Raw genomic sequence first — 13,661 nt, 5'->3', positions numbered from 1 at the left:
TAATGACCTGGGGATGCATACATTCAAGATCATGAAGAAGGAAGGATACTTAAGGAGTCTTCAATAGCATGTTTCACTGGAGACAGAATGCTAAAGAATATGTGCTAAAACTTCAGAAAGATCTGATAAAACCCATTATAGAACACTGTGGCTGATTTTGGCACCACCCTTTTAAGAAGGATATCAAGTACTCAGAAAGAATGCAGAGATGTAGTATTAGAATGGTCCCACATATGAAAGACACTAGTTATGTGGGGAAAAAATGGATAACATTGGGAAATTCCTCCCAGGGCTCTGACGAACATATGGAGTTGATGAGATTCAAAGATCAAGAAGGTTTTTATTTTAAAGATACAGCGTGGAAACAGGGCCTTTCGCCCACCAAGTCCACACCATCCTACAATCACCAAAACATTAATTCTACCCTACACACTTGGGACAATTTACAGAAGGCAATTTCCCTCCAAATTTGCAGTCTTTGGAATTTGGGAGGAAACCAGAGCACCTGGAGAAAACCCTTATGGTCACAGAGAGAACGTACAGACAACTCTGTACAGACAACACCTGCAGTCAGGATCAAACCTGGGTCTCTGGCCTTGTCAAGCAGCAATTCTACTACTGAAGCACTATGTCCTTTGATCAATTAAATAGAGAAAATGTGTTTCTAATGGCAGAAGGATTGACAACCAAAAGGGTCTGATTTAGGATAACTAATATAAAAAAAATAGAAGTGGGTATTAATTTTTTTGGACAGGGTTGTTATGATTCAATTCTCTACCATTCCTTTTTAAAATCATTGCTGAATCAATAAAAACTTTCAAATAGAGTTGGATGAAGGGGAAATTATACACAGACTCATGGAGAAAGAGCAGCAGATTGGGGCAGAAATGATGGGTCTTTTTCTGGTTGCAAAATGTTATTCTTTTATGGAAACACTCGTTTTAATGCACTGAATTCATGATGATGCTAGAGGTAACAAATTACTTTGCAGAGAAGATTTATATGTTGCTTGTTAATCCACACATGGACATTGCTAATTATTATTTTGAACGTCTGGAAAGTATAACATATTTTAATTGTGAGAAACAAAGCATCTTTTGCACCTACCTTCTCAGTTGTGGAAAATTCTCCATAAACATGTGCAGAAAATCCTAATTTTTGAAATAATAACAATTGTCACAAAACAAAAATTGGAATTCAATTTATATTAAAAAGGATAGATTTAAAAAAATAATTCCCATTTCAACCAGTTTTAGCACGGTTAGATTTTACCTCACCTGATTTTCATACTTATCGTAAGCAATGTTATACAGAACACCGATTCAAGTGAAAGGAACAAAGTGAATTATATATAAGCAAATATCACAAGATTTCAGTGAAAGGGACACAAGGTGAGATGCCCCCCCCCCCCCACCCACCTCTTCAATCTTTGCACATCCCCCAAGCCTTTCCACTCAACACTGTCATTTCATGTTTCATGTATTTTGTGTTTTTTATGATTGTTGGCAGATCAATTTCCCTCCTGGGATAAATAAAGTTCTATCGTATCGTATAGTTCATGCCTCAGCAGCACAGTGCCTGGAGCTTTTGTCATGACAATGCAGGATAGAAGCTGGACATTTCCAAGCTGAAACGTACTTTAGTTATTTTGTTAAATATAGAGGTTCTACGGCTGGTGTTCGTTGATGATTAAATGTTGCAGAACTCACATTTACATAATTAAAACATATAATCAAACATTCTTCCCAAAGTAACTCACCTGAGAAAGAATTAGTTGCCCATGAAATCTCTCCACAAATAGCCGTAAAAATTCAAGAAAAGCCTTTTGTCCTACTTGGTTCTCGAGGTAATGAAGCAGAAAATAACCCTAAAAAATACACCATTTTAAAAAAAAACTGGAAATTGCGAGAGATAACATAACAGACTAAATATGAACATTCAAAGTGCAGATAAAATGTCAATATATCTAACAGAATTACCCATCATTATTTTGATACATATCATTTTCACTTGTATAGTTCCACTTGAAGGATGCAATTATTCTTTTGGCAATTAGTTAAAAATAACACCAACTCCTACTCAAAACCAAAGCTTTGATCAAGCCTGACATGCTCTCAAATCTGTCTTATTTCTTCTCATAATATAAAATATCAAAAGCATGTGTCTCATTCAATCCAATGTGAAGAAATTGCAATTTGTACAAAGACAACTTGATTGAACAAAATCAAATTCCATGGCACAGCAGCCACCCACCATCAAGTAGTGTTGAAATATTTATGTGAGAAACTTAACCAATTAGTTCAACATGTGTGCTCATGCAAATAGCTGTGCTTTAAAAGTTGAATTATTCAAATAGTTCAAAAATAATGAGCCAAAACATAGTCAATCCGGTGCGCTGACTGCAGTCTGCATCCTGAGGCCTTTCCCATGAGGCAAAATAGTCAACCAGCAGCATCTAGGAGTCAGATATTAGATTCAGAGTGTCTTTTGAAAGAAGCTTTTAAAAATACAAACACTCATTTTCAAAAAATATTGAAATTAAATGTTTCACTATACCTTAGTATACTGGAAATTAAGAATGTCAAGAAAATGATAACAAAACAAACATTGCTCCCAATGTGCCTTTGTAAACTAGTTTGGCATCTCCATTCACATGAATGGGGTTTGTGTCCCATATGGCAGCTGTGTCTGGTGCAAAGCTGGGGCACAGGATACAAAAAGGACCCAGCCCACCAGTTCAGGCTGAATCCTGCCACACTGTAGGAAGATAGATCGCCGCAGAACTGGTAAAACACAGGAGTCATTCAAGTCAAGAGGACAACCTCAAGCCCGAGATATATCGGCAGTGCCTCTTGGCATTGGCAATATATTATACAGCAAATAAAATACATTTTCACGTAACATCTGAAAATGTATTTCAAGGCTCACTCCAGAACCCAAGGATGAACCACCTAAAACCTTGTCCTGAAGGATGACCTTTTGCTATTGATTAGGGCGATTGATGCAGCAACAATAATTGGGATTTGAGCTTCTGATCATATTGACTAGTGTAGGCCACAGAGATCTATAAGTTTGTTCCGCCACTCACTGGATGATTGGCACTTCAGTTCCATTAACCCACCAATGTTCTGCACCTGTTGATAGCCATTCCAACAAAATTTCAATTTCAATTGATTCAACATATAATGAACGAGTCCAAAGTTGTAAAGTGAATTCACACGATTGTCAGGTGAGGCCAGAAAAAAATGTGTCCCAACAGTTATCCTTGGTCTATCTCTTAATATTCACTGATTGCATCACAGAGCACAGCAGCTGCCCCTGACATGTGTACAGGTTACCGTTAGGATTCTATTATTTTAGAGATACAGCACAGAGACAGGCCCTTCAGCCCACCGAGTCCTCGCTGACCAGTTATCCCCGCACACTAACACTATCCTACACACACTAGGGACAATTTACAATTTTAGCCAGCCAATTAGCCTACAAACCTGTACGTGTGGGAGGAAACCGGAGATCCAGGTGAAAACCCACGCAGGTCACGAGGCGAGCATGCAAACTCCGTACAGACAGCACCCGTAGTCAGGATCAAACTTGAATCTCCACCGCTGCGCCACTGTGCCGCCCTAATATGTATGTGTGAAAGGAAGCTCTTGCCTTTAAGTAATGAACTTGCATGAAGATCTTTCCTGGATTTCGACCATGTTTGACAATCGTTGCACCAGGGCTGCTCACTTCACCCGTGTTCTCCTTGTTAGGCCTGTAAAATTAAATAGTCTCAAACATAAAATTGCATATAATGAGCTCCAAATTTCCATCAAAAGTCTGGCAGCAAGCTGGTAGTAATTCTACAAGTCTCAATGTAAGGGCAGTGGAGAGGTACAGCAGTTAGTGTTGCTACCACACAACTCCAGCAGCCAAGTTCATTCCTGCCGTCGGGAGCTGTCTGTGTGGAATTTACACATTTTGCCTGTGATAGGGTGGAATTCTCCAGGATGTTTCTGTTTTCTCCACATCGTAAAGACCTCCTGGTAGGTTAATTGGCATTGTAAATTACCCTTACTGTAGTAGAAACATTACTAACAGAATATAGGTTATAGGAAAATGTGGGAGCATTGCAATGAGTATCATAATACAGAAGGCCAGGAAACCTATCATTTCAACCCTTCCAGGTTTGCACCAACTACAAATTTTTAAATTACATCCCATAATATCCAATGGTTCAATAGTTCAATTGTGCTCTTTTGTTGCAAAATTGAAACATAAATTATTAACAATCATTTAAAAAGAGTAGTGAAATCAAGAAAGTAACATCTAAGATGTGATAACCTCTTAAAGTTCATAACATATTAACTGCCCTGCTTTTATCTACCTCAAAATCAGTTGATCAAAAATGCTCAATTCAATCATGCAGCCTCAGAAAAGCAGCCAACATAAATCAAGGACTTGAACCACCCCACACATTCCGTTCTCACCCTGCACCCGTCAGGGCGAAGCTTGAAAGTGTGCACCATCAGACTCAAACAGCTTCTTCCTCTCTGTTATCAGTCTTCTGAACTGTCCTACCATAAGCTAGGGTACTGTCCCATTCACCTCTACCCCATTGAGGATATTGGACTTTGTCAAAGGAACATGCACTGAGTACTATATTCTGCACCATGTTCCCTTTTGCTCTATTGTACTTGAGTTTGACCTGATCGTATCTATGTATGGTGTAAATGATTATGTTACACAGACTGGAGTTTAAAGTCATCTTTAATTGTAACACATAGTATAGCGGTACAGCAGGTTGCTAGTTCATCATTGCCGCTTCCAAGACTACCTAATGTAGAAAGTGGGTGTTAATATAAAGCATACAGTAAGGTGGGGTTAGTGATGCTGCTCTACTATGATTGGTTCACATGCAATAACCAATCTACATCCTTCCCCGTAAAGAGCGAATATAGTTAAACACATATAAGGTTCGTGAATTTAAACATACTCACCGTATCTATCAGGCGGTCTACTAATACGACCCGAACGTGTACGGACCAACCCCTCTCCCTCCGCACCAGAAAAGTTAGTGGGGGACGGAGGCAATGAACCCGGAAGTGAGAAAGCAGCGGGGGGGACTTTAGGCGACCGATAGGGTGAGCATGTGGGAGAGGTAGCGTTGTTGTTAGGCAGGGCGGAGAACGGCGGAGAACGGGACATGCTGGGACTAGTGATAGCAGCAGCAGCAGCAGTCGGCATGAACATCAGAGATGGAGCAAAGGGATCAGCTGGTGGCGGACGAGGTTCCTTTACAAGCACCATCGACGTTGACAAGGTAGGAGCGGTGTTCCTTAGATGGGCCAACGACAAAACCTAGAGGGGAATGTCCCACAGCCGTCTGCAAACAGACAACGTGGCCCTGCAGTAGCGGTTTCAGAGGTTTGCTGGACCTGCCATATGATTGTTTCTGGATGTTGTGTTTCTCCCTGGATGCGCTTCTGGATCGTGGCTGGCTTGAACACCTGTGGCACCAGCTTCTGCTGTGCAATTGGTATTGTATTGGAGGTCGTGTTGTCCTAGACATCAGGCGTTGGGCTGATGAGCCCAGGACCCCGTCTCTAGTGATGTTTCGGAGGTTTAGAAGGTCCAGATACACATCCGACTTGGCCAGGTGGGCACGTTCCAATAGTTATTTTGCGCTCCTAATGGCCCGTTCAGCGTGGCTGGTAAATTGTCTTCCGTTGTTAGTTTGCAGACGGACTGGTGCGCCGAATGTGGAAAAGCGTTTCTGTGCTTTTGAATAACCAAGTTCGAACCAGTTAGAGTAGGAGTCGACCAGGACTAGATAGTGTTTGCCGTGCCATTCGAAAATGTCTGCAGCCACTGATGTCCAAGGCAGTGCTGGTGGGGGTTGTTGTAGCAGAGGCTGTCTCTGTTGGTGTGTTGCCAAACTGTCGCAGATGGGGCAGTGTCCCGTATGTACTTGGCCATACCAGGCCAGTAGAACATGCTCTGTGCGTGGACCAACGTGGCATCGGTACCTGGGTGACCGTTGTGTGCCTCTTTGTATTATTCGTCTTGTAAGGATGAAGGGATCACGACTTTGTGGCCCTTAACTATGACACCGTCCTGTTTTACCAGCTCATCGCGGACTAGGAAGAACGGCTGCACCTCCAGTGGTGTGCTGGATTGTCTGTCTGACCAGCCTCTTTTGATAATGGACGAGAGTAGCTGAAGAGTGCCGTCAGCGGCTGTGTGTTCAGCCAGGCGACGCAGGCGTTCCGTGGGAACGAAGTCGATCTTGAGAACCGTAAACTCGTCCCATTCATATGGGGGTCGTTCACTGGATGCACGTGATGCACGAGAGAGAGTGTCAGCAACGAGCATGTCCTTTCCTTTTTTGTAAACGATTTTGAAGTCGAACCGCTGGAGCTGCATCATCATGCGCTGCAGTCGTGCAGGTGCTGCGTGTATAGGTGTGTTCAGGATGGTTACAAGTGGTTGGTGGTCTGTTTCGACTGTGAAAGTGTTCCCGAAGATGAAGTCCTTGAATTTTGAGCAAGCGAAGACCACAGCTTGCAGCTCTTTCTCGATCTGTGCGTAGCGCTGTTCGGTGTCCGTCATGGTGCGGGAGGCGTAAGATACAGGTAGTACAGTCCCATCGGTAGATGTTTGAAGGCAGGCTGTGCCCAGCCCGTATTGTGAGGCATCGCAGATTATCGTGACAGGACGCTTCAGATCGAAGAATGTCAGCTTGGACTTCAAAAAAATCAAATACTTGTTGATGCTGCTGGTACCAGGTCCACTCAGTGTCCTTCCGAGTGAGTTGTCTCAGTGGCGAACTTAGTTCGCTGAGGTTCGGTATGAACTTTCCCAGATAGTTCACCATACCCAGAAAGCATGGATGCCCAGTAGAGTCGCAGAGTCAGATTTTAAGATATAGAAAGTCAGATTTCTTGTGGTGTTTTTCAGCACACATTTGAAGGTAGTTCTTCCAAGAGGATACAAGACCTCCCCCCCCCCCCCCCCATAAGCATGTAAGGTAGAGCTGCCTCTAGTCAAGGTCTAATTATTTTTTATCTTGTTGTAAACATTCACAGACATTACATTCACGCGGGCACCGGTATCGAGCTTGGCCTTCACAGGATTGTTGTTAATTGACATTGAAACAAAGAGGGATCCAGAATCTTACCAGCTGTGTGAAGGAGTGTATGCACAGTTGACTCCTCATATGTGCTAATTGGATCGTCCTCGTGGGCAGAGTCGAGCTGGTCCTGTGAGTCTTGAATTGTTTGGTTTTGTTGCAACAGGTGCAGGTTAGACGCTGAGCTGGAAGTTCTGTTCCCACGGGGCCTGCAGACAACGGTGAAGTGATTCATCTTTTTGCAGTAATTACAAGGCTTGCCATTCACTGGACACAAAATGCTCTTCCCTTGTTGTGGAAATAGTTACAATTCGGGCATCTTTGCGGGGGCTCATTGGTGAATCCCCGGTTAGCCGGTTGCGGTGGTTCATTCATAAATCTTCTGTTATTTGTCGGTGTGGCTCGTCTGTTGAAACCCGTCAGGTTTATGGTCTTCTTCTGAGTGTCAAACTGGTCACTTAGTGGAGCCACAATCTCAGACGTTCGGCAGGCATGCACAGCTTGTTCAAGGGTTAAGTCAGCATTCCGCAGCAACTCAGTCTTAGCTTTTGATCAGTCATGCCACTGACAAGCTTGTCCCGGATTAATTTGTTTGACATGACCCCGAAGCAGCATCGCCGAGCCATATATTTCAAGTCACAAATAAATCTTTCCACAGGCTCGTCAAGAAGCTGGTATCTCCCGAAGAATTTTGCTCTTTCTAAGATACGGTTTGAGGGTAGGTCGCATAGTTCACGGAATTTACGAAGCAAGACGTCACGCATAGTCTCAGCAGGTACAACTACCTGATTGTTAGCATCGAGAACGGCTGGCTCCGTGCTCTCATCATAGCCTCCGGTCCCGCCAGGTTTAGTAGAAGAGAAGCCTTGACAGCATCTGGTTCATTACGATGGACGATGTTGATATAGTGTTCGTAGTCGATTTCAAATAGCCCCCATCGTTCCCCGATGTCAGAATCAAAGATAAGCTGCGCTGGCTTTCGGCACGAGTGAGCCATGGTGATACAAATGAAAATGATAAACAAAATAAAACCCAATATATGGACGCAGTGGGTTACTTCAAGCTTTCTGACAACATGTAAATGATTATGTTACACAGACTGGAGTCATCTTTAAACACATAGTATAGTGGTACAGCAGGTTTTTAGTTGCTAGTTCATCATCACCGCTTCCAAGACTACCTAATGTAGGAAGTGGGTGTTAATATAAAGCATACATTAAGGTGTATGCTACTCTACTATGTGATGCTACTCTACTGTGATTGGTTCACATGCAATAACCAATCTACATATGGTATATCTGATCTGTTTGGATTCCAAGCAAAGCAAAGTTACTTACTCTACCTCAGTGCACAATAACAACCCTAATGTTTACGGTTTAACGTTTATGGTTTGACTTTCCTTTATTGGACCATAATAGTTCAAATGATTCTTAATTGCTTCCTGGATTACTGTTTCTAATAAGTTCCCACCTATATTAAAGTACCCTCCCTGCTGTGAACAAGGTAAAATAATGACACAACTGTCATATTGACAAATGATCGCAAGTTTGGATCTGGTATCTCAACAATTTATTTATTTTCCTTCACCAGCCAGGATTGTTGTTGATACATTCTTCTTCTTTGAATATTTAGTTGTGCCAATGGATAATTTCCAGTAGCCAAACACAGTGAAACTCATCTGAAACTTGCCAAATTGTGAAAGGTCTGAATAGATTGGCGGTGAAGATAATATTTCCATTGGTGGGTGGACAAGAGGACACAACTTCAGAATAAAAGGACTCACCTCTAGAAAGGAGATGTGGAGGAGGAATTTCTTTAGTTACAGGGTAATACATCTGTGGAATTTATTGCCACAGACGGCTATGGAAGCCACGTTATTGGGTATTTTTAAGGTGAAGATTGATAGACTCTTTGTTAGTAAGGGTGTCAAGGGTTATGGGGAAAAGGTTGGACAATGGGGTTGAGAGGAAAGAATAGATCAGCCATGATTGAACGGCAGAGTATACTCAATGGCTTAATTCTGCTCCTGACATGATTTGTCCAGCCTCTCCGTTCTTCTACTTTTCTTTCTTCCCACTCCTGAAATCAATCTGAAGAAGGGTCCCAAAAAGTTATCTGTCCATATTCTCCAGGGATGCTGCCTGACCTGCTGAGTTACTCCAGAATATTCTGTTTGTCCTTGGTAAAGCCAGCATCTGCAGTTCCTTGTTTTTATGTTTCTAAAGTAGACCTGGCAACGGTAGTAACAACATTCCAGTCCAGAAATAATATCAATTTTCACATACATTGAGAAAAGACAAGTGACATTTGCTTCCATGATTATTTTGTACACAGTTTTAATATCATGTTGGAAACTGTGACATCAGGACTTTCATATGAAGAAAGACTGGATAGACTCGGTTTGTACTCGCTAGAATCTAGAAGATTGTGGGGGGATCTTATAGAAACTTACAAAATTCTTAAGGGGTTGGACAGGCTAGATGCAGGAAGATTGTTCCCGATGTTGGGGAAGTCCAGAACAAGGGGTCACAGTTTAAGGATAAGGGGGAAATCTTTTAGGACCGAGATGAGGAAAACATTTTTCACACAGAGAGTGGTGAATCTCTGGAATTCTCTGCCACAGAAAGTAGTTGAGGCCAGTTCATTGGCTATATTTAAGAGGGAGTTAGATGTGGCCCTTGTGGCTAAAGGGATCAGAGGGTATGGAGAGAAGGCAGGTACAGGATACTGAGTTGGATGATCAGCCATGATCATATTGAATGGCGGTGCAGGCTCGAAGGGCCGAATGGCCTACTCCTGCACCTGTTTTCTATGTTTCTATGTTTCTATCAGACATGTGTAATGAGAAATAGTCATCAAAAATATTGCACACAATGATACAGAAAGTTAATATTTCTATTTATTTATTTTAACTCCTTTCTTTTTCATGCTGCTATTCAATAGTAATCATGCCTCCCATTTTACACAGAGTAATTTAAAGACTCATCTGGATAGAAATCAAGAAATCGCAGGAAATAACCTTCCCCATTTCCTCAAAGTAAAATTAGGTTCCGTGTGATGTGTACCTTAGATGAAGATCTAGTAAAAGCTATCTCCACACTTGATCAATTCAATGAACATTAATTATCGTCAATTCTCATCAATCCCACACATCATTTAAGAATATTCTCTTTCCAACAATTATGTGTCTAACAGATTTTAATAGAGCATGAACATATGCATTAATCCAACAATTCATATTCTAATACCAGCATGTTTATCCACAGCAGATTGTAAATTTAGCATTACATTTCTATTGTTTAACTGGCTGCACATTTCAGGCCATATGCTTCCAACTCTTCAATCAACTCCCAGTCAAACAGATAACATGTTTTATAAGCTGTAAACGATCACTTTAGTATTCATTTCACTTTTTATCCATGATTTTATACGATTAAAGTGTTTTAGTTTATACCACATTGAACATAACTGCAATATATTTGTTTGAAGTCAATATAGTTTCCCCATTGCCTATTCTGAATCCCACAGTATTATCCTCTGGAAAAAGAGCTCTGCCACTTGCTTCCTATTTATATATATTCAAAGGCCCATACCACCTATGTACTGCACTCAACTTATTAGCATGTTCTCATCGCCCTGATTTTCTAATTTAATCATCCTTTCAGGTTCTCTCTGAATAAATTGGAACTTGGCAATATTTACATTTCCCATTGTCTTCTCAATATCCCACTGTGTTCTCTTAAATGATAAAGTCCCACATTTCCCCGATGGCATTTGGTATGCTGCCATTCGCTAGCTTTGCTGATTTTTCTTTCATTTATTTTGTGATTAAGTATTTTCCTCTGCAGTTTCACAATGGACTGGGATCTTTTCAGTCAAGGTAATTTTGAAACGTCACAATTTAAACTCCCATTTTATCAAGTCTCTCAGTATACGGTTATCTGTTACTGGGGAAATGTCAGCCTGTCACCCAGCGAGCACCACTCTATTTTAATGATCACTTCAGTTTTCATGTCACTTTTTTATCCATGGTTTTCGATGATTATTGAAGATTTGTTGATGTGCCTATTTGGAATCCCACTGTCATTGTCTGGGGATATAAACTCTGCAAATTGCTTCTTGTTTACATTTAGTATTAGATACCTGTCAGTCACTAACAGTCAACATTATGTCGGTTACCTCCGAGATTGTTAAATTGAATGCTCCGACTTTTGATAATTCGACAAACAGAAGGTGTAACGGATTGTATCGGATTAATGAGAATTTACTGTATATCAGTCCCCTACGAATCACATCATGGGTAGCATGACGACTCACGAGTATCATTCAATATTCTCATCTCCTGCCATACGGAGAGAGGAAAAAATCTCTGACCTCCAATTCCACTTAAGGAGCAGCTAAAGACATCACATTCACTGATCAGAAACAAGGGATGGGAACGATTCAGCCCCAGTTCAGGCCTCTTACCAATTTTCTGGTTTGTTTTTAATGCTCTTCAATATCAGATCAAAGCCCTCACTTTAGAATAATTGCTTGTCAGTCATTCAGTTACCCTTGAAGAGTTTTTCCATTGATTTTGCATTCATCTTCACCTTCTCCATCTACCACAAGAAGTTCAATCAGTGGACGTCACCAGAGCAAAGCTGCACTTCATAACTCCTATACCCTTTCTCTGAAAAGTAGCATTGTACATACATCTATGACAGGGGGATCAGGAGTACAAAGATGAGCAGGGAGCACAAATAAAATAATCAGCAGCTGAGAATGAAGCAGGGCATTGCCACCCAAATACGCTCTTCATTGACGCTCTTCATTTAGATTTAAGGTTTGAAGGAACATTTTACCCAAGGATGAATGGCTGGTTAAACCCCACAGATTATATTTTTATGGTGAATGCTAGAATCTGTATTTGTATATTTTCAACCTGAATTAGAAGTTTTTTTTAAAACAGACGATGGTGATTGCAGCAAATCTACAGACATTTACACTGATGTAAAATAAGACACATTTAGCAGCAGCAACCAAGTTAAATTGTCAAAAACAAGTGAAATGTGCAACTCAATGTGAATACACAGACATTTTTTTATACAAGAGCCAAGGGATGAGATGGAAATAAGCAGTACCTTTGGTTTTAAATACTCGATTTCCCAAAAATTAATGCAGGTTATAGACCTATAATTTTTTTGCCAAGCCAAACTGATACTTGATATATATATATTTACTTCTTCCAGGCAATAAATTGTCAAACTTTTGAAACATACAGTATACAAATAAAAACTAGACAATTTCCAGCACAGAATTTCGGTATTGTGTGATTTATGTGCCATAGTGAACTTTGAAGCAATTAATAGATTATCCTCATTGGAATTACTGTGACATTTTCTGTTAATTATATAGGGAGAGTTTAGATATTAGTCTTTTGAACTGCAATGATCAAACAGCACTCATAGATACTCACCCCTTTGAGATGCAAACTTTATGGGTTGGACCACACCGATAGTAAGGTTTGTTATTGTGCAAGGAAGATAAGATGGTATATTGACAGAATTTACAAGTGGCACAATGACACAGCTAGTAAAGTCACTACCTCACAGCACCACAGACATAAGTTGAATCCTGACGCTGGTATGTGTATGTAGGCCAACAAACCGGTTACTATTTGAACAGGTCTGACTCCAAAAGAGCAATCCAACCTCTCCAATCATTCCTCAAAACTGAAGTATTCCAGTGCAGGCAATACCTTGTCTTCTACACCCTCTCACATACAATCATGTTCTTCCTATAGTGTGGTGACCTGAAATGCATACAATTCTTTAGGCCAAACAAAGTTTTACAAAGCTGTACCATTACCCCTCTGCTCTTATATTCTATGACCCAGCTAATGAAGGTCAGTATCCCGTATGCCTTCTTCACTATCTTATTGTGCTGCATTCTTCAGGGCTCCTTGGACCTGTATGCCTAGATCCCTCTTTCATAGAAACATAGAAAATAGGTGCAGGAGTAGGCCATTCGGCCCTTCGGCCCTTTTCTACCTTTATCGCTCCCAATTCTGATGAACAATGTGTCTGTATTCACCTGAGTACTTGTAACTCTTCTTCAGAGTTCTGAATTTCATCTCTGAGCCTTCGCCATCGCAGTAAGGACATCAGCTGCTGTTGTTCCTTTGCTTCTTCCTGTGCAAGCTGGGGAAATGTAGTCAATGAACACTTGACGATTGATACATGCTTAGCCTTATGCAATATTAAACAAACAAAAACAATTGCTGCAGGGATCGACTTCAAAGTAGTGGTATTAGACTACTAAGTGGCATCGTTAACTGTCAATGACAGTAGGTAGCATTCTGATTCTCAGATTCAGATTCAATCTTTATTGTCATTGTGCAGTGTACAGTACAGAGACAATGAAATGCAGTTAGCATCTCACCCACAAGAGCGAACATAGAATAATGGAACAGTAAAATATATATATGTACATGCAGTAGCAGTAGTGCAATTTTTCTGGGGGAAGGAGTGTCCCGGGGGGGGGGGTGACTGGCAATCACCAAGGT

General features: G+C 41.1%; 1 protein-coding gene across 8 annotated transcripts in view; it reads right to left on the bottom strand.

Moving 5' to 3' along the window:
• Positions 1 to 13,661, bottom strand: part of LOC116970959 (aminopeptidase O (putative)) — a 205,734-nt gene that overhangs the window by 107,168 nt on the left and 84,905 nt on the right. For all 8 annotated transcript variants that reach the window (XM_033017690.1, XM_033017697.1, XM_033017694.1 and 5 more), the window contains exons 7-10: positions 13,190 to 13,296; positions 3,655 to 3,757; positions 1,760 to 1,867; positions 1,108 to 1,151 (exon numbers count right to left, since the gene is read on the bottom strand). In XM_033017690.1, the coding sequence (XP_032873581.1) occupies positions 1,108 to 1,151; positions 1,760 to 1,867; positions 3,655 to 3,757; positions 13,190 to 13,296 (362 nt within the window). The remainder of the gene's footprint in view (positions 1 to 1,107; positions 1,152 to 1,759; positions 1,868 to 3,654; positions 3,758 to 13,189; positions 13,297 to 13,661) is intronic.

The sequence above is a fragment of the Amblyraja radiata genome, chromosome 3 (genome assembly GCF_010909765.2).
Source record: "Amblyraja radiata isolate CabotCenter1 chromosome 3, sAmbRad1.1.pri, whole genome shotgun sequence".
Classification (NCBI taxonomy): Eukaryota; Metazoa; Chordata; class Chondrichthyes; order Rajiformes; family Rajidae; genus Amblyraja; species Amblyraja radiata.
The sequence above is the reverse complement of the archived record's forward strand: the minus strand, read 5'-3'. Positions and strand labels throughout refer to the sequence as shown.